At 46.2% G+C, this 23,619-nt stretch overlaps 1 protein-coding gene across 1 annotated transcript; it reads left to right on the forward strand.

Annotated features, from left to right (window-relative positions):
* Positions 1-1,991: 1,991 nt before the first annotated feature.
* Positions 1,992-23,312, forward strand: LOC140487125 (short-chain dehydrogenase/reductase 3-like). The gene is made up of 6 exons (XM_072586659.1): positions 1,992-2,600; positions 17,323-17,466; positions 18,327-18,446; positions 19,873-20,111; positions 21,270-21,395; positions 22,695-23,312. Exons 1-6 carry the CDS (start codon positions 2,394-2,396, stop codon positions 22,777-22,779), a joined length of 921 nt encoding a protein of 306 aa, XP_072442760.1. The 5' UTR covers positions 1,992-2,393; the 3' UTR covers positions 22,780-23,312.
* Positions 23,313-23,619: the final 307 nt, after the last annotated feature.

Here is a 23,619-nt window from a genome sequence, read left to right on the forward strand (position 1 = left end):
CATTCCCTATATCACAGCAATGACAGCACCCTAGAAAGACTGCAGTGACTGTAAAGTACATCAGGGCACTGTGATGTTGCAAAAGGTGCTATACACATGGAAGTTTTTCATTTCTGGACAACTCTCACAATTATCTGCAGGCACAGACTGGGTAAGCTGTGCTGTTGGTTTCCTGACAAATCGAAAGCTCACCACAGTATGACAAATAGTTATCGGGTCAGAACTGGCTCTCCCAATGAGTATCATGACTGGCTCAAGCTTTCTGTTCATAATAACTTCTATTTGGACAATCATTGAATGACCTCTTGGGAATGCTTTGATTCTCTGACCACAACACCATGTCTCGGAGCTCAATGATAATCAGTTTTCTCTTGCTTACACACCCTGATTTTTTTTTGAAGTTTAATGCAGGAATTGCCAGTTTCTGATCTTTGACCCATATTCTTTTGTATATACCTGATTCATCAGGAAAGATTGTGAAAGACAGCTGCTACGAAGGCGCATTTAAAGAAATATCCAGGGGAGGAAGCGTTGAGGGGAGGGTGTGGGGTGCAGTTCATGCCCCAGAGAAGATGCCAAACTGTGAAGCCAGACTCTTGGCACTAGCTGACAGCAAAGGGGAAACTGGGAAAGAGAGGGCAGGAGACAATGATAAAATGAGAGAGGCAAGGGAGAGGGAGGTGTGCAGGAAGCCGCACACACACACACGTAGCATTGAGTTGCTCTGATAATCCCCCCAGTGGCAACATCAGGCAAAACCAGCCAACATCTTGCTGTGTCAGGTTCATTGAGCACAGGACATGGAAGGTGGTTTGGTGAGTTGGGCGCCGGGGTCATGAGGCGGTGGAGGGGAACTGGGTAGCAATGAACATCATGAACACTGACTCACTCACTTGTGGGTGGAGGTACCGGTTTTACAAGCGAGGCCAGCTGTTCTCAATTCCGACACATGTTGGGCAGAGACTTCCTTTTTCATTTATATTTAATTTTTTAAAATGCGTGCTCTTTGCAACAGTGTTGCAATAACTCCCAGGCAGTCACAATACCTTGCTGCAGATGATTGCACGCCTCGCTTGTCTTGGGGAAAGTCCGTGTTAACGTCTCGCCGGCGCCAGTTGAACGAACAGGAGGGCCACCTATTCAAGAACTGAGGGCGATAAGCTCCTAAACTGACAATGGGTAATACAGGGCAGACCAGGCACAGGCACCGAGTCGGTACCTTGGCTGAGGGAACCATTTGAGAGACTCTGGAAATACTTATTCTTGAAAATAAAGAGGTTGGAATAGATCAATTCTGCCCTCTTGATTCCCCCCAAATTCAAACATCTCACCACTGACGGCTGTTCCCTTCAAGCTCTTTCCCATCCCTCCAGCCTTAGGACTTAAAAGACGCTCATCAATACCTACCTCTTTGACCAATATTTTTAGTCATCTGTCCTAAAACATCACACGGTGGGGAGCTTGGGATTTCTTTTTTTTAAGGTATATAAATGCAAGTTGTTGTTGTACAGTGTGTACAGCATTTAAAAGGGGCAGTGACACTGGAACCTGGTTGCAAATACACGAGGCAGATTGTATTTGGGATTACTGAGAAAAGTGAATGAATGTGCTGTCCCAGGTATGAGGATGACGCTTCTTTAATTAAAGGCACAGATTGCAAATTGCTGGAAGTGTTGTTTTTTTTCCCCCTGAAAGAAGAGTTGCCCTACATATATTTAAACCAGAAACGATTTGCAAACCCATCTTGCTCCCTAAAGAACGCTTGTTCCGACAAATGTGCCGTCAGACGGGAGTCCTCAGTGGTCGCTGCACTGTGCAGATGCTGCAAGAGCTGGGGACGAGCGAAGACAAGAGTTAGAGAGAGAGAGAGACAGGCAGCCTGCAGTTTTGGTGCAGAGGTTGGCTTGTTGCAGGCTGACTCTAGGGGGAGGGTGAGAGAGAGAGAGAGGGAGGGAGGGGGCGGTGTGGGCTGAGGGATCGCCTCCATACAGTAGTACCGAGCGGATCAGCTCCCACCCGACACTTAGAGTCGTCAATCAGGATTAATGGACCCGCTGTATAAAAACTCACCGCGGCTTCTCGAACACACACACAAACGCTTCCAGCTCTTTTATTTATATGGATGTCTCTGTGGCTCATTGCCCTGCGACCATTAACCTTTGGTTGATCCTGGACAGAGAACAGAAGAAAGAAATAAAATGTTGAAAAGAAAAGCCGGTGGCTTTTAGAAAGAACAAGTGAAATTGACTGAAGAGCAGACAGTGAAATTGACACGCACTTTAAAAGGGGCACAGGAAAAAAAAACTTTTTTTTGCTAACTTGCAAGAGGACCGGTTGCAGTTCCCCTTTTTTCTCTCTCTCTCTCCTATGTGTTTGTGTGTCGTTGTTTTAGAATGAACACTGAGATGGACTGGAGGAGCCTGGCTTCCCTCCTGCTTTTCCCCGTGCAGATGGTTTTCTACATGGTGAAAGCCGCCGTGTCGCTCCTGCTGCCGGTCAGGCTAAGGGAGCTGAGCCGGGACACGGTGCTCATTACCGGGGGAGGCAGGGGAATCGGCCGCCACCTGGCCCTGGAGTTCGCCAAGCAAGGGGCGAGGAAGGTGAGTGTGAGTCTCTGTGTGAGTGTGTGTCTGACTGAGTGTATGTATATGTTTGTGAGTGTGTCTGAGTGAGTGTATGTATTTGTGTGTGAGTGTGTCTGAGTGAGTGAGTATGTATTTGTGTGTGAGTGTGTCTGAGTGAGTGAGTATGTATTTGTGTGTGAGTGTGTCTGGGTGAGTGTATGTATTTGTGTGTTAGTGTGTCTGGGTGAGTATGTATTTGTGTGTCTGGGTGTCTGGGTGAGTGTATGTATTTGTGTCTTAGTGTGTCTGGGTGAGTATGTATATTTGTGTCTGTGTGTCTGAGTGAGTGTATGTATATGTGTTTGTGTGAGTATGTAGGTGTGTTTGTGTATGTGTGTCTGGGTGAGCGTATGTTTGTGTTTGTGTGAGTGCGTGTATGTGTGTTTGTGTGTTTGTGTCTGGGTAAGTGTATGTATATGTGTGTGTTTGTGTCTGTGTGAATGTATGTGTGTTTGTGTCTGTGTGAATGTATGTGTGTTTGTGTCTGTGTCTGTGTTTGTGTCTGTGTGGATGTAAATGTGTGTGTGTCTGTATGTATGTGTGTATATTGTGAGTGTGTGTGTGTGTTTGTGTGTGTCCCTTTCTGAAATGGCACGGAATAGTTCTTAAATGTTATGAATCCAATTCGTGCAGAGAGAGAGGGAGGCAGCAGTGAGTAGCAGGACATTAGTGCAGATGCTGGAGTCCGTTCTGAAAACAAAAATAAAATTCTGGAAGTCATGTCAGCTCTGATGAAGAGTCATTCGGATTCCGAACGTTAGGTTGCTCTTTCTCCACAGATGCTGCCTGACCCACTGTGATTTCCAGCATTGTTTTGTTTACAGACAACAGGAGGTGATGGGGGCTGGGGGGTAGGAGGGGGACTTGTACAGGAACCCTCGGGTTTTAGTTCTGATCACAGATTAGAACCAGTCCTGCACAAATGTGTGTATACCCTTCAAAAAGGTGTTTTAGGAAACAACATGTGTCTTTTTAAAATTCCCCAAGTAAGGGGGTTAGAGCAGTGGGGGCGATTTTCACATTCAGCCCCCAACCCTCCCTCCCCCCCAATTGTGGGTTATGAAGAGATTAAAAACCTACAGATGGCAAGTGAGGCGGTGGACTTTTAAAAATATATTCATAATAATATCTTTGGATAGATTGTTACAGACGCAGTTATGTTCTGTACAGTAGCACATCACGGAAACAAACATTGGAGTTTGACTCTATCCAAGACCAAAGAGTTCTTGTATACATTCAAAACTATATTTACATACATTTCAGGTAGCAGGAGACGGCGAATTGTGTGACTGGAAGAGTTTATAGGCAATTGTATTGAGAGTGGGAGGATTGCAGTTCTAGTTGATAATCTGTGCTGGTGTTAGAATGTAGCTCCGAGGGAGCTGCTATTCCGGACACCCACCCTGCTAACAGGCGGGTCGCTAATGCTTTTAGAGAGAGACAGAGGGAAATCTGGGAATATTTTATTGCAGGGAACGTGTGCAGATTTCTCCTCGTATTTAGCAGTGAGACTAATGCAGTGTGTATTGTGATAGAGAGAGTCCCCTGATGTGTCACTAGCAGCAGCCTGTAGCTGCAGTGAGCTCACCACCCCCTCGGAGCGCACAATGTTGAATTATTTAAATACCCTGGTGAGTGTTTCTTCCCGAACCAATGATATTAATTGACCGAAGGGGGGAAGGTGGGCGAATGCACCGCCGTTTGAGGGGAAGGGAACCCACGCTTTATCCCTGTGGTTCTGAACGGAGTCTGCAGCCAGTTCAGCAGATTGATAGTTCCAGTGTAATGCAGCGTCTGGGGGTAAAGGAATGCAGATTACAGTGTTGTCCACTGCTGCCAAGTTACCCTCTCAGCCCCTGTCGAAGGGAGAGATTGGGGGGTGGACATTGGGTCACTGGGTCAGATCAGATTAGACTTGGTGTACTTACACTCCTCTCTGCCACCAGACTTCCGTATCGCCTGGCAACTCTTGCTGTTCACTCTGCAAGCCCAGACCAGCAGAAAGATGTCCCTTTTTGGGGCAAGAGGCGAGAAGCCAATAATCCTCTCCAGTCGCATTTGACACTGGAGCTGTTTGATAGGTCCTGGACAATCCCCCCCCCCCCCCCGCCCCCCCCGAGCTTGATGTAATCTGTACCTTGAATTCTTACTTACCATGATACTGCCAATACCCTAACAAAAAAAATGTCATCTTCTGGAATGATGAAAGACTTAATAACAATCCAGGTTTCTTCAATATATCATTTCAGTTGCATGACACTGTAATCTTTTGCTATAAATTCTTTTGTTTTATGGTCTTAATCTCCAACCACCTGATGAAGGAGCAGCGCTCCTAAAGCTAGTGCTTCCAAATAAACCTGTTGGACTATAACCTGGTGTTGTGTGATTTTTAACTTATGAAGGATATCTACATAAGTGACCTTGCCGCCCCCAGCTATTATTCTGGATTCCCACATCAGACGAAATAGGTTATTTATGTCTTTAAACCCAGTCAGATTATTATCCAATGATATAATTTTCAATGTACGATATGCTGGGAGAGCTCTTGTGGTGCAGTGGTCCTCTCCCGACTGCTGGGCTAGGAGATCTGAGTTCAAATCCCACCTCCACCAGAGATGTGTCATAACATGCCTGAAAGGGTTGACTTAAAATGTCTATTCTGTGATGGAGGATCCAGCTGCGTCTAAGGTTTCTTTAAAAATAATCCTAACAGGAAGAAAGCAAAGATTGTAACGTAAGGCATTATGCACTGCTTAGGGCACCCCCCCCCCCCCCCCCCGAAATATGTGTTACAGTTCGAGTGCCAGTTGAAGAAATATCTCATCTCGTGTTGCAATTATCTATAGAGTGAGCCCGCATTTTCCCATTCAGCCTGGGTACTATCTGATGTTGAAAGGGTTAAACTCCATGCCTGATCATGGAGTATTCCACTTGGATGAGATACTAGAGGGGTGCTTGCCAGCTCGAACTCTCTCCCCAAAGACCAAAAAGTGGGACCTCGCTCAGTTTCCACAGATAATTAGCTCCCCTCTATCCAGTCACCTGTCCTGCAATAATGTCCTCCAATAGATGGTCCTAAAAAAAGGTCAAACCCAAGCTCAGGCAGATGTAAAAGATCTCAAGTCGCTTTTGAAGAAGAACAGGTGAAATATTCCCAATATTTTAGTCAGTATTTACCCCCTCGTCAATATCTCAGAAACAGATTATCACATTGCTGCTTGTGGGCTCTTGCTGTGCATGAGCCCGCTGCCCTGATGCAACATTGTATGAGACCTCTACACTTCAGTAGTACTTGGGTTGGCAGCAAAACTCTCCGAGACGTTGTGGTTCTGAAAAAAATGCTGTATAAATGCAAGCTTGTATAATATGACTTGATTTCACAATTGAAAACAAATGTTGAAATTATTTGAAGCGTTTGCCTCATAGAATCTCCCAGGAGTGATTTGCAAGTTGGTGTCTTAACATGGAGGACGTGTAACCTCTGGTTTGTTGTAACTGAGCTGAATTGCCATTCTAGGGGTGGATCGCATCCCTGAAGCATATAGGAACTGGAGGTGTACATTAGCTACTGCGCTTCTCAAAAGTAGCAACATAGTTTGCAACATTTGACGTCAAACAACAACTCACATCTTACCTATTTAGCTCCAAGATGTCTTATGCCAGTTTGCATGCAGTTTGGACTGACCTGTTGCCAGGGCACAAGTCCCTTTGAACCAGCCCGTCCTGGCTGGTCAGTGAGCAGTTGTTTACATCAACATCCCAGGAATAGGTGGGTTTTGACCCCAGAATCTCTGTCCCAAAGGTAGTGGCACTACCACTACGTCATTTGGATAGTGTGTACTAGAGGGTTAATTGGGCAGAACTTGGATATTCTCTGATGCCTCCCCCAGTGCAATAGCTTACTAATACTGTCTGGACTGGACAATTTGGAATGAATGTGTCCAGTACCCATGGATCCTGACCTATAATACAAGTGGCAGTCTGTATTATCCCCACCACAGGAAGAGGCCAGATAGCATTCCTATCCTTCCCTCCCCTGGCATCAGATGTAAAGACAGTAGGAACAGGAATGCTGAGCTCACAAGCTGGTCTGTTATTCCTATCCCAGGGCCATTTTGGTGTGTGGCTCACTATCCCATTTGCACCCATGTGGCATCGCTTAAAGCCAGCGTTTTCCAGATTTTGGTTACCAGTATCACCCACATGCTGGATTATGCCATAATCCCTCAGCAACAGAACGTAGTGAAACTGACTGAATGGGGTAAGCCTTGTAGCTGAGGTTGATACTAATGACTGGGATTTGTTGCCTTGTGGTGGCTAAGATTTTATAAACACTACTGTTCTCATGTGGGGCAGCCAACATCATTGGTTGAGGTAGTAGGTTAACGATGCCACATGCACCGCTGAGATGTACACAACAGGAGTTTGCATGTTCTCCCCTTGTCTGGGTGGGTTTCCTCTGGTGCTCTGGTTTCCTCCCACAGACCAGAGATGTGCAGGTTGAGCGGGGTGGCCATGCTAAATTGCCCTGTAGTGTCCAGTAATGTGCAGTCAGGTGAGTTAGGTATGGGGTGTGCAGGGTTACAGGTGGATCTGGGTGGGATGCTCTTTGTGGACTTGATGGGCTGAATGGCCTGCTTCCACACTGTAGGGATTCTGTAATCACAATGTAACTTGTTCAGTCCATGATAGCAATGTGTAGTACATCTGCTTTTGCAAGGACAGGGCTGCTTCTCATTAATGTGGAGGTGCTGGTGTTGGACTGGGGTGGACAAAGTTAAAAATCACACAACACCCAGGTTATAGTCCAGCAGATTTATTTGGAAGCACAAGCTTTCAGAATGCTGCTCCTGCTCCGAAAGCTAGTGCTTCCAAGTAAACCTGTTGGACTATAACCTGGTGTTGTGTCCTTCTCATTAAGACCCAACAGTGGCTCATCCTGTGCCATTGCTAATTTCTTCCTTGGATTGATTGATTGTTTCTCTGTTACAGTGCCCCACTAGAGGCTAACTATTTCTAAATGTTATTATAAGATTAGAAAAGGTAAAGGTGAGACAATAGAATAGTGGTAATGTCCATGATCTACTAAGCTCACAGTCCAAGCTAAATCTGAGGCTTTAGATTCTACCATGGTTAGAGTAAAAAAAAACTGCAGATGCTGGAATTCAAAGTAGACAGTCTCAAACAGTCCTTCCAGGTGAGACAGAGATCCACCTGCCTCTCCTCTAACCTAGTTTACTGCATCAGGTGCTCCCGATGTGGTCTTCTCTACATCGGGGAGACCAAACGTAAACTTAGGGAATAGCTCACCGAGCATCTCAGTCAGGCCCGCAGGGGCCGACCAGACCTCCCAGTCACTGCCCATTTCAATTCCCCCAACCACTCCCTTTCAGACATGACCATCCTTGGCCTGCTCCATTGCTCAAACAAACCACAGCCCACATTGGAGGAGGAACACCTCATCTTTCGCCTGGGCTACTACAGCCCAGAGGACTCAACACTGAGTTCTCCAACATCAAATAACCTCCATTCGCATCCCCTGACTCCTTTCCCAGCCTCTTCCCCCTCCCAGCCACCAACCGGATCCATTGTCCAGCCAGGTCGTACCCTCTACCTGTCTTCACCTATTCCCACCTCACCACCCTGCCCCCCCGCTACCCCCTTTATCTGCAGCTCCCTTCCACACCCACCCCCAGTCCTGAAGAAGGGTTACACCTGAAACATCGACTTCTGGACCTCCTGCCTGGCTTGCTGTGTTCTTCCAGCCTCCTGCCTGTCTACTTTAGATGCTACCATGGCAGCTGGGAGGATAAGGCAATTTAAGTGAGGAGAAAGGGGTGTTCTTGGCATCAGTGGTTGATAATACAACATAAGACAGAATGATTCTAAATTGCTTTGAGCCTCTGGATTTACTTGAATCATTCCATTGGGTACAATTGAGCAGAAGGAAATTGATCAGGGCTCTCGCATGTGATGGTTAATCCAGTGACTCCTAATGTAAAGCATAGATATCAGACATTGCTGGTGTGTATTTGGTGATTGCTGATAGCTAACTAATTAGAAGGCTTCTATGATGGACAGACAATGTCACACAGGGCACCTCACACCTTCAATGCATTATTTGAGCCAACATGGCACCTATTGTTAAAGTTCACTTGAGAAGGAAGTTCTGGGATTTACATATGAAAGCACTGAAACCCACATGCCTATTCTAAAAGACTTAACACACAATCCAGGTCTTTTTCAATATATAATTACAGTTACATCACACTGTAAACTTTAGCTATAAATTCTGTGTCCTACAATCTTATACTCCATAACCACCTGATAAAGGAACAGCGCTCCAAAAGCTAGTGCTTCCAAATAAACCTGTTGGACTATAACCTGGTGTTGCGTGATTTTTAACTTTCTATGAGGGAACCAGTGCTGATACTAGATTTGAGGTAGAGCTGCAGAAGTTGGCTGGTATTACTGCAAGTGAACATCTTCATGTAGTCATTGCATTCAAGCCTTGTGGAGTATTTTAAATTTTGTTGAGGAGTTTGGGGTTGTTGTTGCTATCTGTGTAGGGACAAAAGTGTTTGTTTTGGTCATGCGTTTGTGAGATCTTTTGGAGTAAAGTGAAGACCTGCAAGTGATATGAAGTTAGTAATTTGGGACTGGACTTTTATGCTTTCAGCCTTCTCTGCAGCACTCAGTAGATACAGGAACCCCCTCTGCAGCTTCTTGGCTTTTAAGAATTTTCCTCATTGGTTTCACATGGATACCACTGACAAGACCAGCATTTAGATTAGATTCCCTACAGTGTGGAAACAGGCTCTTCAGTCCAACAGATCCACACCGACCCTCCAAAGAGTAACCCACCCAAACCCTTTTTCCATCTGACTAATGCACCTAATTGACAATTTAAGCATGGCCAATTCACCTAACCTGCACATCTTTGGACTGTGGGAGGAAACCCACACAGACACTAGGAACATGTACAAACGCCACACAGACAGTCACCCAAGGTTGGGATTGAACCCAGGACCCTGGTGCTATGAGGCAACAGTGCTAACCACTGAGCCACCATGCCTGTCCTTAATCTCCCATGAAAAGGGGTTTTGCACCAGTGCAGTCGATGTGCTGCAGGTCCTCTGCAATGTTGCTTGGGAAGGAGTTCCAGGATTCTGGCCCAGTGGTAGAACAGGATCAGCGATTTCGAAAGTTTTGCTTCTCCACACATCTTAAAGAATTTAACGTTGATTATAAAATGTGTACTGTATTGCCTTGCTCCAACTTTACAGCCCTTCCCCCATCCCTTCCTCCTCCACCATTGTCTTCCAGAGTTACTTAGCCTCCAGTGTTCTTAGTGCCCTAGGAGCTCTTTTAGTCATGTATTGGACCCTGGATTTTGCAATCAGTGCTGCTCCATTAATGTTAACTATGTTAATCCTGGCTGCTCAACCATCAGAGGCATCACAGCCAACTCTAAACCTGGTCTTAGCCAACGTTTCCCCACCGCCCTGCTGAGTTGGAGCCATTTTCGGGAGCTGTGGTGGGGGGGGGTTTACAGCAGGTTTATGCCTCTTCGACATTATTTCAGGGGTGGAGGGGTTTTGAGGTTCAGTGTAGTTAGTTGAGATTACCCAACATCAACATGCCCCTTCCTTGTGTCCCAACTTGTCCTGTTCCAGACAGTCATGCAATTGATGATGTAAAGAGTAGGTTCTGACACGAGCCAAAATTTGCATTTATATAGCGCCTCTATTTCAGTAACACAACCTAAAGCACCTCACTGGAGCATTGTTAGCCCTGAGTTTGGCACTAAACTGCTTAATATAAAAAGAAGGTGACTGTTTGGCCAAGAGCTTGGCCAGAGTGACTTTATTTTTTGTGAAAAGTGGATTGACAGAGAGAGGAAGCGACATTGTAAGGTGGAGTTGTTTAGGAAGAGAATTATAATGGATGTATGTTGAGCTGGAAGGTTTGTTTCCAGACTTTTCGTCACCATTCTAGGTAACATCATCAGTGAGAGTCTCTGGTGAAGCACTGGTAGTATGGCCCGCTTTTTATTTATGTATTTAAATTCCTTGGGTTGGTGATGTCATTTTCTGTGATGTTGTCATTTCTGGTTCTTTTTCCCAGGGGGTGGTAAATGGGATCCAAGTCAATGTGTTTGTTGATAGAGTTCTGGTTGGAAAGCCATGCTTCTAGGAATCCTCGTGCGTGTCTCTGTTTGGCTTGTCCTAGGATGGATGTGTTGTCCCAGTCAAAGTGATGTCCTTCCTCATCCGTGTGTAAGGACACTAGTGAGAGTGGGTCATGTCTTTTTGTGGCTAGTTGATGTTTATGTATCGTGATGGCTAGTTTTCTGCCTGTTTGTCCAATGTGGTGTAGTGTCTCAAAACTCGCTAAGAGAATTATGATATCTGGAGACTGGGATTTGAGGATTAACGTGAACATCCACCAGGAAGTAATTGGGCCACACTGTTTGCATTTAATCTATGGTGTTTGGTTGTGTCTGAATCGTGGACTTGGGGATGGGGCAGGAGGGTTAAAAAATAATTCAGTTTGACACCAGTTGGATAAAAATGCCAATCCTGTTGTTGCAATTCACTCATTTTAAAGAAAAGTAACTTCTCCTAAACTGTTTGCTTTTGTTCTATCATAACTCTGCCATCTCTTGTCGTTCTGTTGTATTCATTTATTTTGTCCTTTACCACCCCAAACCCCCCCCCCCCCCATTCTTTTTGTGCCTGTCGGTGGCACGGTGGCTCAGTGGCTGCCTCACAGTACCAGGGTCTCAAGTTCAATTCCAGCTTCAGGTGACTGTCTGTGTGGAGTTTGCACATTCTCCCCGTGTCAGGGTGGGTTTCCTCCTGGTGCTCTGGTTTCCTCCCACAGTCCAAAGATGTGCAGGTCAGATGAATTGGTCATGCTAAATTACCTGTAGTGCTAGGTGCTTTATTCAGAGGGAAATGGGTCTGGGTGGGTTACTCTTCGAAGGGTCGATGTGGACTGGTTAGGCCGAAGGGCCTGTTTCCACACTGTAGGGAATCTAATCTAACTTCCTCTCGCATTTTGCCCCTTTATTTGCTGTTGTTTTGTTTACGATGTGTGTCATGTTTAGCTTGTTCTGCGTCCTCCCTGTATTGCTCAGGGAACAGCTCCAGAGCAAGTGGGATCTGAACCCTGGGCCTCTCAGCTCAGAGATGGGGGAATACTGCCTTCCACGCCACAAGGTTTGCTGAATGCTTTGAAAGCCTCGTTTTCTCTCGAGTAGCTGGAGGAGCACCTTGCAGTTCAGTCACAGCCTCGGGTTCAACAGGAGGTCAGCCGAGTGCTGTTGATGTCATTAATCTTGTTTACCACTTAGAAAGGAAACGCACGTCCAGCGGGTATAGGAGGAGGGCTGGGCATGGTGCTTTGGGGCGCTATGCAGGCTGCAACTGGTTCATTCAGACCCTGGTGAGCTCCTTCCTTAAAGCACCCCAGCAGCAAGCATGTTGCTGTATTTATTTTTAGCCAGTTATTTGGGACACAAGGCATTTTGTAAACACACACTTGACCTGAAAGGGACAACCTGTTCTACTGTTTATTGCAGCTGTCTGACCTCAGCAAACAGCAGTTTGAAAACCCAGTCAAACTCAGATTGAATTTGTCACCGTGCCTCACAGAATGTGTTGCATTTATTTTCCAATTGATATATATTTGAAGGAAGCTGGTCTGTTAGATTTCCAGGATCTGGATGCTCCCAGATTGCTGGCTTTTCCCAGCAGTGCACAGGCTCCCCATTCGATAGCTTGCCAGGAGCAGTTGTTCCTTGTGTCTGAAAGTGGAAGGTGCTTTTGCCAAATGTAGCCCTTTACAGGCCCAGCGGATGCAGTTTCAAGAACAGGTTTGAAGAATTGTGACCAGGAGTCGAACAGCAGATGGATTCTCTTTCTCAAGCTCAGGATCCTGAGTTTAAAAATCACGCAACACCAGGTTATAGTCCAACAGGTTTAATTGGAAGCACTAGTTTTCAGAGCGTTCTTCACAGGTGGCACCTGACAACGCAGCAGCACTCTGGAAGCTAGTGCTTCCAAATAAACCTGTTGGGACTATAACCTGGTGTTGTGTGATTTTTAACTTTGTACACCCCCGTCCAACACTGGCATCTCCAAACCATGAGGATCCTGAGATCAGTCCCCAGTGCCCCTGGCTGTAATATCTGCTGGTTCACAGCATCTGCTTTCTCCACTCTCCCATTCCGTGCAGCTTAACCAGCTTAACTATTTTTACCCAAGGCAAACTAACCAAATCAACTGGTAAGGATTGGTCCTCTGTTTCATTTTTACATTGATCATTAATTATTTTTTGCTTAAATTCCCCCCCCTCCTCTTTTTAAAAGAAAATGATCAAACTAGATCCTTCGTTTGTAATTATCAATTCAGCATGATTGTGCGATATTTGTGGCTATACCCAAGCACAGACTTCTGCCCGGGTTTAAACATTCCTGCCCTCAGCTAATTAGGCTGCCTATCCCAATACTGACAGTGTCACTCTCTCACTACTTTAGCGTGGATGGGTGGATTGAGGTATCGGGGGTGGGGGGGGCAGACAGAAGTGTGTAAGGCTAATGCTGTTCTGTGTTGGAGGTGACCTCTGATTCACCCTGGCTCATAGCTAACAGGCTTGGCTGTGCTGACTCCTATGTGAACCCGTTCACTCCCCTTGCACAGATCACTGGCTCCTGCACTTGGTTTCAGCAAATTACACTGAAGCATCCCCACACAAGCTACATTCGTGTTGTGCCTTTTATCTTGCTCACTTATATTCTCACAGTCATGGTCTCTGGATCACTGCTGCTCTCTCTGTCTCTCTCCCGTTTACACTAGAGATTTGCTGTCCTGTCCACAGCTCAGATCCTGTCTTGCCTGCTGTATTTGAACTGGCTTAAGATAACAAAAAGGTTTACAAAATGACTCACTATGGATTATACCTGTTTGGTTATATTGGTAACTGGCTCTTGTTGCGTGGTATTGGCATCCCTAACCAAGGGAGTGTTTATCACATCTGAGGGGAATGGGTAGTGCCATCTGGCATTTGTGTGTCACCACTCATTTAACATCGAGACTTCTGGTGGTGAAATAGACAGCTGTACAAGTCCTACATGTTCCAGAGTGTTTAGGACCATCTCTGAACAGGTTGGATAGAAAATATCTAGGTTACCATTTGCTGCTTGAATTTCAATGTGAGAATGGCTGCTTTGAGGGCTATCTGTAGAGATGTAGCCCAGCACCTGCCTTTGTGTAATTCTGTTGTCCTTTCAATGAACGAGGGCAGTCTGCCACAATGATGGCTTCACACTGGGCCTAAAGGTAAAGTGGTCATTGTCTTACCAGACCATAGGGCTGCTCTCTCATTAGAGAGAGAGAGAGAGAGAGAAACCACTGGAGGTGACCTCAGTGTGGAGGGGTGTGCATTCAGTTTAGTTCTGTCCCTGATTCTAAACCACTGTTCGCATGTCCTTTGGGTCTCCATGCAGTGTTTGTAACTATCGCTGGGGTGGCTGTACAGTGTAACCTGTAAACACCGCCATATACTGAACAAATGTGGTGTCACCTGCTTCCTGTGGTGTGACGTTGCTGATGCTGATCCTCGCGGGAAGGTACACTGCCGTGTGTTTGGGATGCCTGTGATGCTGTTGTGGTCGAACAGCTTGTCAGTGCAGACTGGGCTGGTATGTGGGGATTAGCTACTAGGTCCTGGGGTGGCTATTGCTGGCTAAGTTCAGTGAGGTGGGAGTGAGGAGGAAAGATTGGGAGGGGGTTTGAGGTGTTGCTATTAGAAGGGGAGACTGCATTCCATTGTCTGTCTCTGTCTGTGTGTGTCTCTATCTCTATGCATTTCTGTATGTTTCTGTCTCTCTGACTGTGTTCCTGTCTCTATGTATTTCTGTGTGTGCCTATATGTACACCTGTGTCTGTCTCTCTGTGACTGTGTGTGTCTCTCTCTCTGTATTTCTGTGTCTGTCTGTCTCTGTATGTATTTGTGTGTGTGTGTCTGACTGTGTGCCCTTGTGTGTGCGTGTATCTCTGTGTGCATCTCTGTGTGGCCTGTGTGTATCTCTGTGTCTCTGTGTGTGTTTATCTCTGTATGTATGTATCTCTGTATATGTATTTGTGTGTGTGTGTATCTCTGTGTGCCTGTGTGTGAATGTGTGTGTGCTTGTGTGTTTCTGTGTATCTGTGTGCCTGTGTGTATATATCTCTGTGTGCTTGTATCTGTGTGTCTGTGTGTGTATCTCAGTGTGTGTATCTGTATGCATGTGTGTGTGTATGTATTTGTGTGCCTGTGTGTGTATCTCTGTGTGCCCTTGTGTGTGTGTGCCTATGTGTATATCTGTGTGCCTGTGTGTGTGTATCTCTGTGTATCTCTGTGTGCCTGTGTGTGAATGTGTGTGTGCTTGTGTGTTTCTGTGTATCTGTGTGCCTGTGTGTATATATCTCTGTGTGCTTGTATCTGTGTGTCTGTGTGTGTATCTGTGTGTGTATCTGTATGCATGTGTGTGTATGTATTTGTGTGCCTGTGTGTGTATCTCTGTGTGCCTGTGTGTGTGTGTGCCTATGTGTATATCTGTGTGCCTGTGTGTGTGTATCTCTGTGTGCCTGTGTGTGTGTGTGCCTATGTGTATATCTGTGTGCCTGTGTGTGTGTATCTCTGTGTGCCTGTGTGTGTGCCTATGTGTATATCTGTGTGCCTGTGTGTGTGTGCATGACTATGAATGTCTTTGTGCCTGTGTGTATCTCTGTGCCTCTGTGTGTGTGCGCTTGTGTGCATATCAGTGTGCCTGTGTATCTCTGTATCTGTGTGTGTGTGTGTGCACGTCTGTGTGTATATCTGTGTGCCTGTGTATCTCTGTATGTGTATGTGTGTGTGTGTGCACATCTGTGTGTATCTCTGTGTGCCTGTGTATGTGTGCGCGCCTGTGTGTATATCTGTGTGCCTTTGTATCTCTGTGTGTGCCATGTGTGTGTGTGTGTGCTGGAACGATCTGCCTTGCTGTGTGCGTGGTCCCGCTGCCTGGCATCCAGCCGGCATCCCCTGAACCTGACACACTTCCAATTCAGAACTCGCTGACCATGAAATTAGCGAGGGCAGCTCCTCGCTGCAGCCCAGCAGCCTGCAGGCACGGTCTGCCTCAGCCTGGCTCTCACTCCGAGCTTTGTGCCCCCTTTCCCCTGTTACCCCCGGCTCACCCAGCGGACTCCTGACAAAAAGACAAGTGCAAACGTCAAACCAGAGGTCGGGGGCTTGGGGGGGGGAAGAAATCCAAGAAAAATCAGCAAAATAAAGCAGGGCTCAGCAGTGTGTCTGACCTGTGGAAGGGGGAGGTGGCTGCGGGGGGATACGGAGGGGAATTAAGTTTGCTTCCAATGATAGGATTCAAGTCCCAGTGTGTCTCTGAAGGCTGTTTGATTCCCAAATGTGACTGGGGAGGCCGCTTCTTCCTTAGGATAGTGCATCTTGCAGTTTAATTTCATGGTTTGTTGGTTTTGTAAAACTTGCATTTATATAGCGTCTTTTATCATATGCCTCACACAGGATTACCTGGGGTTGTGAATTCGTTTGGATGCATTTTAGGTCAACACAGAGGCAGGCTGGAATATTACAGGGATATATTGCCCTGCCCTAATTCATGGAATAATCTCGGTTATTTAATAACAAAGAAAGCAACAAAGCATTGAAGGGACTAACAGGCTGAGTTCGGACCCCACACATCAACCTTTCTGGTTCTACAGATCAATGAAAACAATCTCTTTTTGTGTGACTTTCTCTTTTTATCCTGGTGCTGATCAGACTGCCCCACCTTGGCACTAGTTTGTGTGAGGGCAACAGCTCTTGTATAATGTGGCTCATTGCCCCCTGGCACAAACCCTTGTGGAATTTCAATTCACAAGGCACCCCTCTTCCTCCCCCTGTGTGTGCCCCTATTGTTCCAAATGACATCTCCTTTCAGACTGTCAGGATTATTTCCTTTCCTAATCCTACATAAAACCTGTTCAATATCCGACAGTCTTTTATCAGCATTGACAATTTAGAGGCTCTTGTTGTGTTTCTGAAGCCCTGTGCATTTTGCTCTGTCAGATTTGTAGGTTCAGGAGCATTGGCCATCTAACGATTTGCTGTAAGTATGTCTTTACTGAGCAAGACCACATCTGGAGTGCAGAGAGCAGTTTTGGTCTCCTTATTTAAGGAAAGCTTTGATTTCACTGAAGGCAGTTCACAGAAGGTTCACTAGAATGATTCCTGATATGGAGGGGTTGTCCTCTGAGCAAGGGTCAAACAGGTTGGGAACTCTACTCACTGGAGTAGAGAAGAATGAGAGGTGATCTCTTCAGGGACTTTATTGGGTAAATGTTGAAATGATGTTTTCCCTCATGGGAGAGTTAAGGACCAGAGCTAAGGGGCACATATTCTCAGGAGATTGTAAAAGCCACTGCTTATCCCAAAGCAGGATGAGCAGGTCTTCCTCACACATGGTTGATGGAATCTTTGATCATGTGGTCTTGCTGCATGGAGATTGGCTGCAGTGTGTGCAAACAGAGTTAAGGAATCTGCACTTCAAAAGGGAGCTTTGTGGAGACGTAAGATTCCCTCCTTAAATGTTGAATTACATTTGTGAATGTCTGGACAATCTAACTGGTCACAAATGATCCTTTCCTTGTAGATCATCATCTGGGGGCGGACTGAGAGATGTCTGAAGGAGGCCTGCGAAGAGATTCAGAGCCTGGGAGTTGAGTGTCACTACTTTGTCTGCGATGTAGGGAACAAGGAGGAAGTTTACCAACAAGCCAAGGCTGTACGGGAGAAGGTGAGCCTGCTCCAGTAACGTGCCTGTGATTGGGCCAGATGGTGGTGACGTCGTTAGTAATCTAAAGGCCCAGACTAAAGTAGCCAGGAGTTTGATTCCCACCAAGGCAGTAATTGATAAAATCTGGAATAGGAAGCCAGTTTCAATTACAGTGACAAGGAAGACCATCGGTTGTCACAAAAACCCGTCAGATTCACTGATGTCCTTTAGGGAAGAAAATCTGCCATCCTTACTTGGTCTGGCCTACATGTGACTCAGACCCACAGCAATGAAGTTGATTCCCAACCGACTTCTAAAATGGTTTAGCAAGCAACTCAGTTCAAGGGCATTTGAGGATCCCACAAATATCGCCTCCATCCAACAATACCGCGATCAAATGAAAGAAAAGTCTATAACCTGGATACATACTGGTGGCTGTTGTCTGGTCGTTAGTAAATTGAGGCCTGATGGGAGATATTACACAAGAGCCTTTATATCCTGAAGTACGCTTATGGATTCTGTGGCATTGTAAGAGGCCTTAATTTTATCTCTGAAAGGCTATCAGAGCAGAGCAGATTGGATGATGATTGAGTGCCCAACATACTCTTAAAAGCCTTGGTTGTTCATTTAGGTGCCTGTGGGATCTTGCTGTGCCTGATAGGGCTGCCACACTTTCCTGCAAACCCTTTCAAGAAAGTGATTTTGTAATGTGATGTGAGGTGTTGTATTAATGAAGAGAACCTGAGGCACTCTGGGTGAGGGAGAAATTCAAATCTGAACTTTGTGAACCTCTGTCTGAGTGTGGGCTCAGACTTTGAGGTTGATGTCTGAGGGAGGGAGGGAGGGATTGGTTTGTGACTGATCATTCCGTTTGTGTGCAGGTGGGTGATGTCACCATCTTGGTCAACAACGCTGCGGTGGTTCATGGCAAGACTCTAATTGATAGCGACGATGATGCGCTCCTGAAGTCCCAACACATCAACACGCTTGGCCAGTTCTGGGTCAGTACGTGCCCTTTTGGCATCTTCTCAATATACTCATCCCCTCCTGTACAACGGCAATCTGTTATAATCAGAAGAGCTTTTGTTTAACGATGGTATGAGCTTTATGATCAGTGCAGTGTTGCAGAACTAAAGGCGTGTTGCACTGTCAAGAGGTGTGATGCTAAACCCAGTCAATTCCTCTCTTATTTTGGTGAATGACTAAGATGCCATGGCGATATCGGTTTTACGATGCAGGGGATGTTTTCTACTCTCCTGATCAAAATGGCTTACTCAGTGCAAACTATCAAAACCAGATTAACTGGTCATCCATCTTTTAATAGTTGTTTGTGCTAACTGGATTTGGAAAATGGTCCACTATTTGCCGTGACACATTTAATTGTAATTTACTTGTGTGAAATGTTTTTGAGTTGTGTGGAGCATCTATTAAATTGCTGTGTAAATGTAAACTACTTTCCAGCTCACTGCCAAATTTCTGAATCCTGCTGTCTGTGTGATTGACCTCCCAGTCGTAACACAGATGCTGGGAGGTTTCAGCAGTGCATTCTGGGCACCGACATCCACCTCTTTTGATCATAGAACATAGAATCCCTACAGTGTGGAAACAGGCCCTTTGACCCAACAAGTCCACACCAACCCTCAGAAGAGTAACCCACCTAGAGCCATTCCCCTACTCCTCTACATTTCCCCCTGACTAATGCACCTAACCCTCACATCCCTGAACACTACGGGCAATTTAGCGTGGCCAATTCACCAAACCTGCACATCTTTGGATTGTGGGAAGAAACCGGAGCATCCGGAGGAAACCCACGCAGACACAGGGAGAATGTGCAAACTCCACACAGACAGTAACCCGAGGCTGGAATCGACCCAGGTCCCTGATGCTGTGAGGCAGCAGTGTTAACCACTGAGCCATCACGCTGGTCAGAAATCCATTTCTGATTGCCAAACAAACCAAAGATTTTTTTTAAAAAATGTGTGGTTTTGGAAATGCTTGAGACTATTCCCTGTAGAGCTGCCTGTGTTGACAGTCTTGCAGGACTGACTATTGGGGTTTAAATTGAGGAAATGTGAAGTTCTGTTTTGCTTGACTTTGGAGGACCAGTGGTAGTTGAGAGTCAGTTCGGATACGGCTGTTTCCACTGCCGCTGTGGTTCCTGTTCAGTATAGCAGAGTGGGGAGTCGACTTGACAATGGCTCATTGTTCATATTTTAATGTTCTGGTCTTGGCAGTGTTAACTTGACAGGAGGGATGTTGGCCATGACATTGGAGGAAAACTTCCTCTTCTTCCAATACCATCCAGTACCAGACACAGAATTGCAGAACTCAGAACAGTCAATTACCCAGGAAGCAGGGTGAAAGCAGTGATTGAGACTGTAAGATTCTCTTTTTGCGTAGTTCTAATTTTCACTCCCTCCCATTCAGACTACCAAAGCGTTCTTGCCTCGGATGTTAGAACTGCAACACGGACACATTGTGTGCATGAACTCTGTGCTGGCACTGTCTGCCATTCCGGGTGCCATTGATTACTGCACTTCCAAATCCTCCTCCTTCGCATTCATGGAGAGTCTGACCCTGGGCCTCCTCGACTGTCCCGGGGTCAATGCTACGACAGTGCTCCCTTTCCACACCAGCACCGAGATGTTTCACGGCATGAAGACAAGGTCAGTGCACTCGCTCAGAACTCTCCATCACTGGTCAGTGGCAAGGTTTTTGCTCATTGTTCACCACAGGCTGTTAGGGGGTGAAGGATTCATTTTAAATTAACTCTTTCACAGGACGCAAGCATCACTGGCTAAGCTATCGCCTGTTCCTCATCTGTTGAGGTGATACCTGACCATTTTGCTTTGCCTTATAAACATGCTTGTGCTTAGTTACTAAATACATGGGGATCTCTGCTATGCTAGAATGCTACGTAAAGGGAAACTCTTCATTGAAGGCCTATAGGTTATAGGATGATGAAGGGGGGGACAGGGTTTTACAATGTAGAGGTAACTGCACAAAAAGTGATATGGAGTAAAAGTGGGAGACAGAGCAATGTCACCTCTAGATTCGGAGCTCAGGTGGGAAAGGAAGGTCAAAGCAGCATCCAGGCAGGATCTTGAACAAGTCGATGCAGTGAAGACTGTTTCAAGAGAGAGTGGGACAGTTACTAATCCAGTGACAAACTGTTCTTTGTTCCCTGCTCAGTACCTCGAATGCTGATGTCAAGTAACATGTTATCGAGAGCACTTGTTGGAATGACATGAAAAAGTGGCATTTCCTGATAGTAGCCAATTGGCTGGAACTGCATCCCATTGATTGCTGATGCGACTTTTAATTAAAGTGCTAAATCCAGTGAGTGGCCCGGAGATGGGCACGGCAATGGAACCTGCCATTGTTAGATGCCAGGTTTCCACCTTCCTAACCCTGTGATGCTGAGTCTGATCGTAGCTGCTGTCCTAACTGGCTCTAATCAACTGAATCCAGATTGAGAGACTGGGAAGGTGCATATAACTTCAACAAAGATGAAGGCAACTGGGTTTATTTGGTCTTTTGTTTTAAAGCAGCAATCACAAATCAGTTCATGTTCCTGTTTTAAGAATGGCGGTGTGCCATTCAGATCTCTCCCTCTTGGATAGAGTCGGTACCTGGCACTGTGCTGGCACTAATCGTTAAGATTTGAGGTCAGCCCAGTGCCAAGTCAGTGCCATCCCTGGGGTGTCTGCACACATCCCGACCCTGTCTTTGAGCTGAACGTAACAATGGAACTGTGTGTTGACCCCTGGTGTGGTGCTGAACAGAAATCTGATTCCTTTGTGTGTGGTTCTGTCCTGCTGCAGATTTCCGAAGCTGTTCCCTCCCCTGAAGCCGGACACAGTTGCCCGCCGGACAGTGGAAGCAGTACAGACCAACCAGGCCCTCCTCCTGCTACCCTGGACCATGCACTTACTGGTCATCATGAAAAGGTGAGTCCTCGGTCACTCCCTCACCCCAGTCCACTGGAAGGAGGTGCCTGAAAAAGCTTCTTAAAGAAGGGGATGGGTGCGATTGATTACTTTTGGCAAACTCTCGGGGGTAAAGGGGAGGTAGGGGGTGAAACGTGAGCATTAACTGGCTAAAGCTGAATGTAGATTGCAGAATGGCCAGTGTGTAAACATTAATTGCAATCAGCATTCATGTTAAACGAAGATCGGGGGTTGGTGGGGGGAGGGGGGAGGGTGGGGGGGAGGAGGGTGTGCTGGCTCATTCCGGTGGATTAGATGGGCCTCCCTTATTTCGACTGAGTGCCTGTTGTGAGTAAAAGCTGCATGTGGAGTTCTGATGGACAAGTAGCTGCAGTCCCCTTCACACAGCACGGTACCACCCACGGTGCAGCTACTTAGGGCTGTGTCACTGACAGCATGAGAAGGTCACCAGTGAAATGAGCTGGTGATGACACTTTCTGTCAGGCTCTTCGGGCTTGTCTTCAAACCAAAGCAGGTCAGTGAGACGAGAAGCATTTCCTGCCTGCAAGGGGCTGATACAGCCTTGATTGAACTACTCGGGAGCTTCCGTATATTCCTGACTGTGCTTTAAGAATAGGGTTGGTTTGTAAACTCACCTAGTCACTGCAGTTCAGAAAGGCCTCAGGCTTCCTCCTGTGCGTTGCTGAGCTGGACTGGGTGCTGAGGTGGCCTTGACTAGCGGCTTGCTGGGAATGAGCGAGGGTGACTGCTATCCTGTGACTGCAAAGTGGGTGTGGGATCAGACTTTACCCTGCAGCGCTGACCTTCACAAACTGACGCCACTCCCTGATGTAGTAATACTGGTTAAACCATTGATAAATCTCCCCTGGGCCTGAGAGGTTATAGGCTGAACCCCTCATCTGGATTTGAGCAGACAACCAAGGTGAATATTGCAGTGTGATCCAGAGGGAACACTGCATTGAGAGATACTAATTTTCCATTGCAATGGTGAAACGGGACTCCATCTGCTTAGGGTGGCATTATATATCCTGTTGGCATTAACCGAGAACCAGAAGTTCTGGTACCTTGACTAACATTGCTCCCTCAGATCAACACTAGCAGAAAACATTCTAACTGGTCATTCATCTCTTCTGCTGTTTTGGGTTCTCACTGTGCTCAAAAGTGACTGCACCTTGGGTGTAATGCTGTGAACAATACACATTGAGACAGACCTGAGTGAGGTGCTGCACAGTTTAATTTGTACATCATAATAAACAGCACTTGGTTTTGACCTTATTTCTCCCCCTCTCTGAGTTGCAGTATCCTCCCGCACACGGCTTTGGAAGAGATTTACAGATTTACAGGAAGCTATGCCTGTATGGACAGCTTCAAAGGACGAACATAGGAGGGACAGTCCCACACTGATCCCACCTGAATCTTGCAAGCAAGCTGGAAAATGAACTTTGAACAGAATGTGCACACGGCAGGCAGCTCTGCGGGTGTTTTCCATCACATCTTGTGTCATGTTAAGAATCGGACCCTCACAGTGGCATCAGCCCAGAGCTACCTCAAGGCAAACTGTGTACAGTCAAACTGGACGTTAATGTGTGGACCAGAAACAAAATCAAGGTGACTTGTTCCTTGAGTTAAATATGGAAATAGGTGACTGTGGAGTGTTGGAAATGGTTCACCAGGAATGCTACATAGCTTCTACTCTTACGTGTGATGGTCACTATTCCAAGTGAATACACCAGATGCGTTTTGTTCATGCTGTGACAGTGACTCTTTGCAGCTCCACTCGACTCATCACTTTTCATTTTAAATCATATTGTAAATGTTAATATTTAAACTGTAATTTACCATCTGGCTGAAAACCATTAACTATTTTTCCTCTTTCTTGGATTTAGTAAATGAATAAAATAGAAAAGTGACTATCTAGAGGATGTTAATGACTAGCTGCTGAAAGTGTTTATAGGAACACTGCTTCAACTTGTTCATCTGTTCACTGGCAGATTTGCTGCCTTATCCCTCTGCAGTTTTTAAAAAACCGTTGATTGGGCATCGCTGTTTGTGGAATAGTCCCAAAATGCTACTGTGTGGGTGCACCTGCTGCATGGACACACAAAGTGAAGGTGAACATTTCTTCCCTCAACTTTTTGACTGTCTCAGTAAACATATTGCAGGATTGAGTAGCTGCATCCGTGGTTTGCCCGTTCTTGTCTCCTGCCATGGGAAATACAGGGAT

This window comes from Chiloscyllium punctatum, chromosome 16 (genome assembly GCF_047496795.1).
Source record: "Chiloscyllium punctatum isolate Juve2018m chromosome 16, sChiPun1.3, whole genome shotgun sequence".
In the NCBI taxonomy this organism is placed as follows: domain Eukaryota; kingdom Metazoa; phylum Chordata; class Chondrichthyes; order Orectolobiformes; family Hemiscylliidae; genus Chiloscyllium; species Chiloscyllium punctatum.

Coding starts and splice junctions, on each gene's coding strand:
- LOC140487125 (XM_072586659.1), top strand. CDS start 2,394: ATGAACACTGAGATGGACTGGAGGAGCCTGGCTTCCCTCCTGCTTTTC. Junction 2,601..17,322: donor CCAAGCAAGGGGCGAGGAAG/GTGAGTGTGAGT, acceptor CTTTCCTTGTAG/ATCATCATCTGGGGGCGGAC. Junction 20,112..21,269: donor TTTCACGGCATGAAGACAAG/GTCAGTGCACTC, acceptor GTCCTGCTGCAG/ATTTCCGAAGCTGTTCCCTC.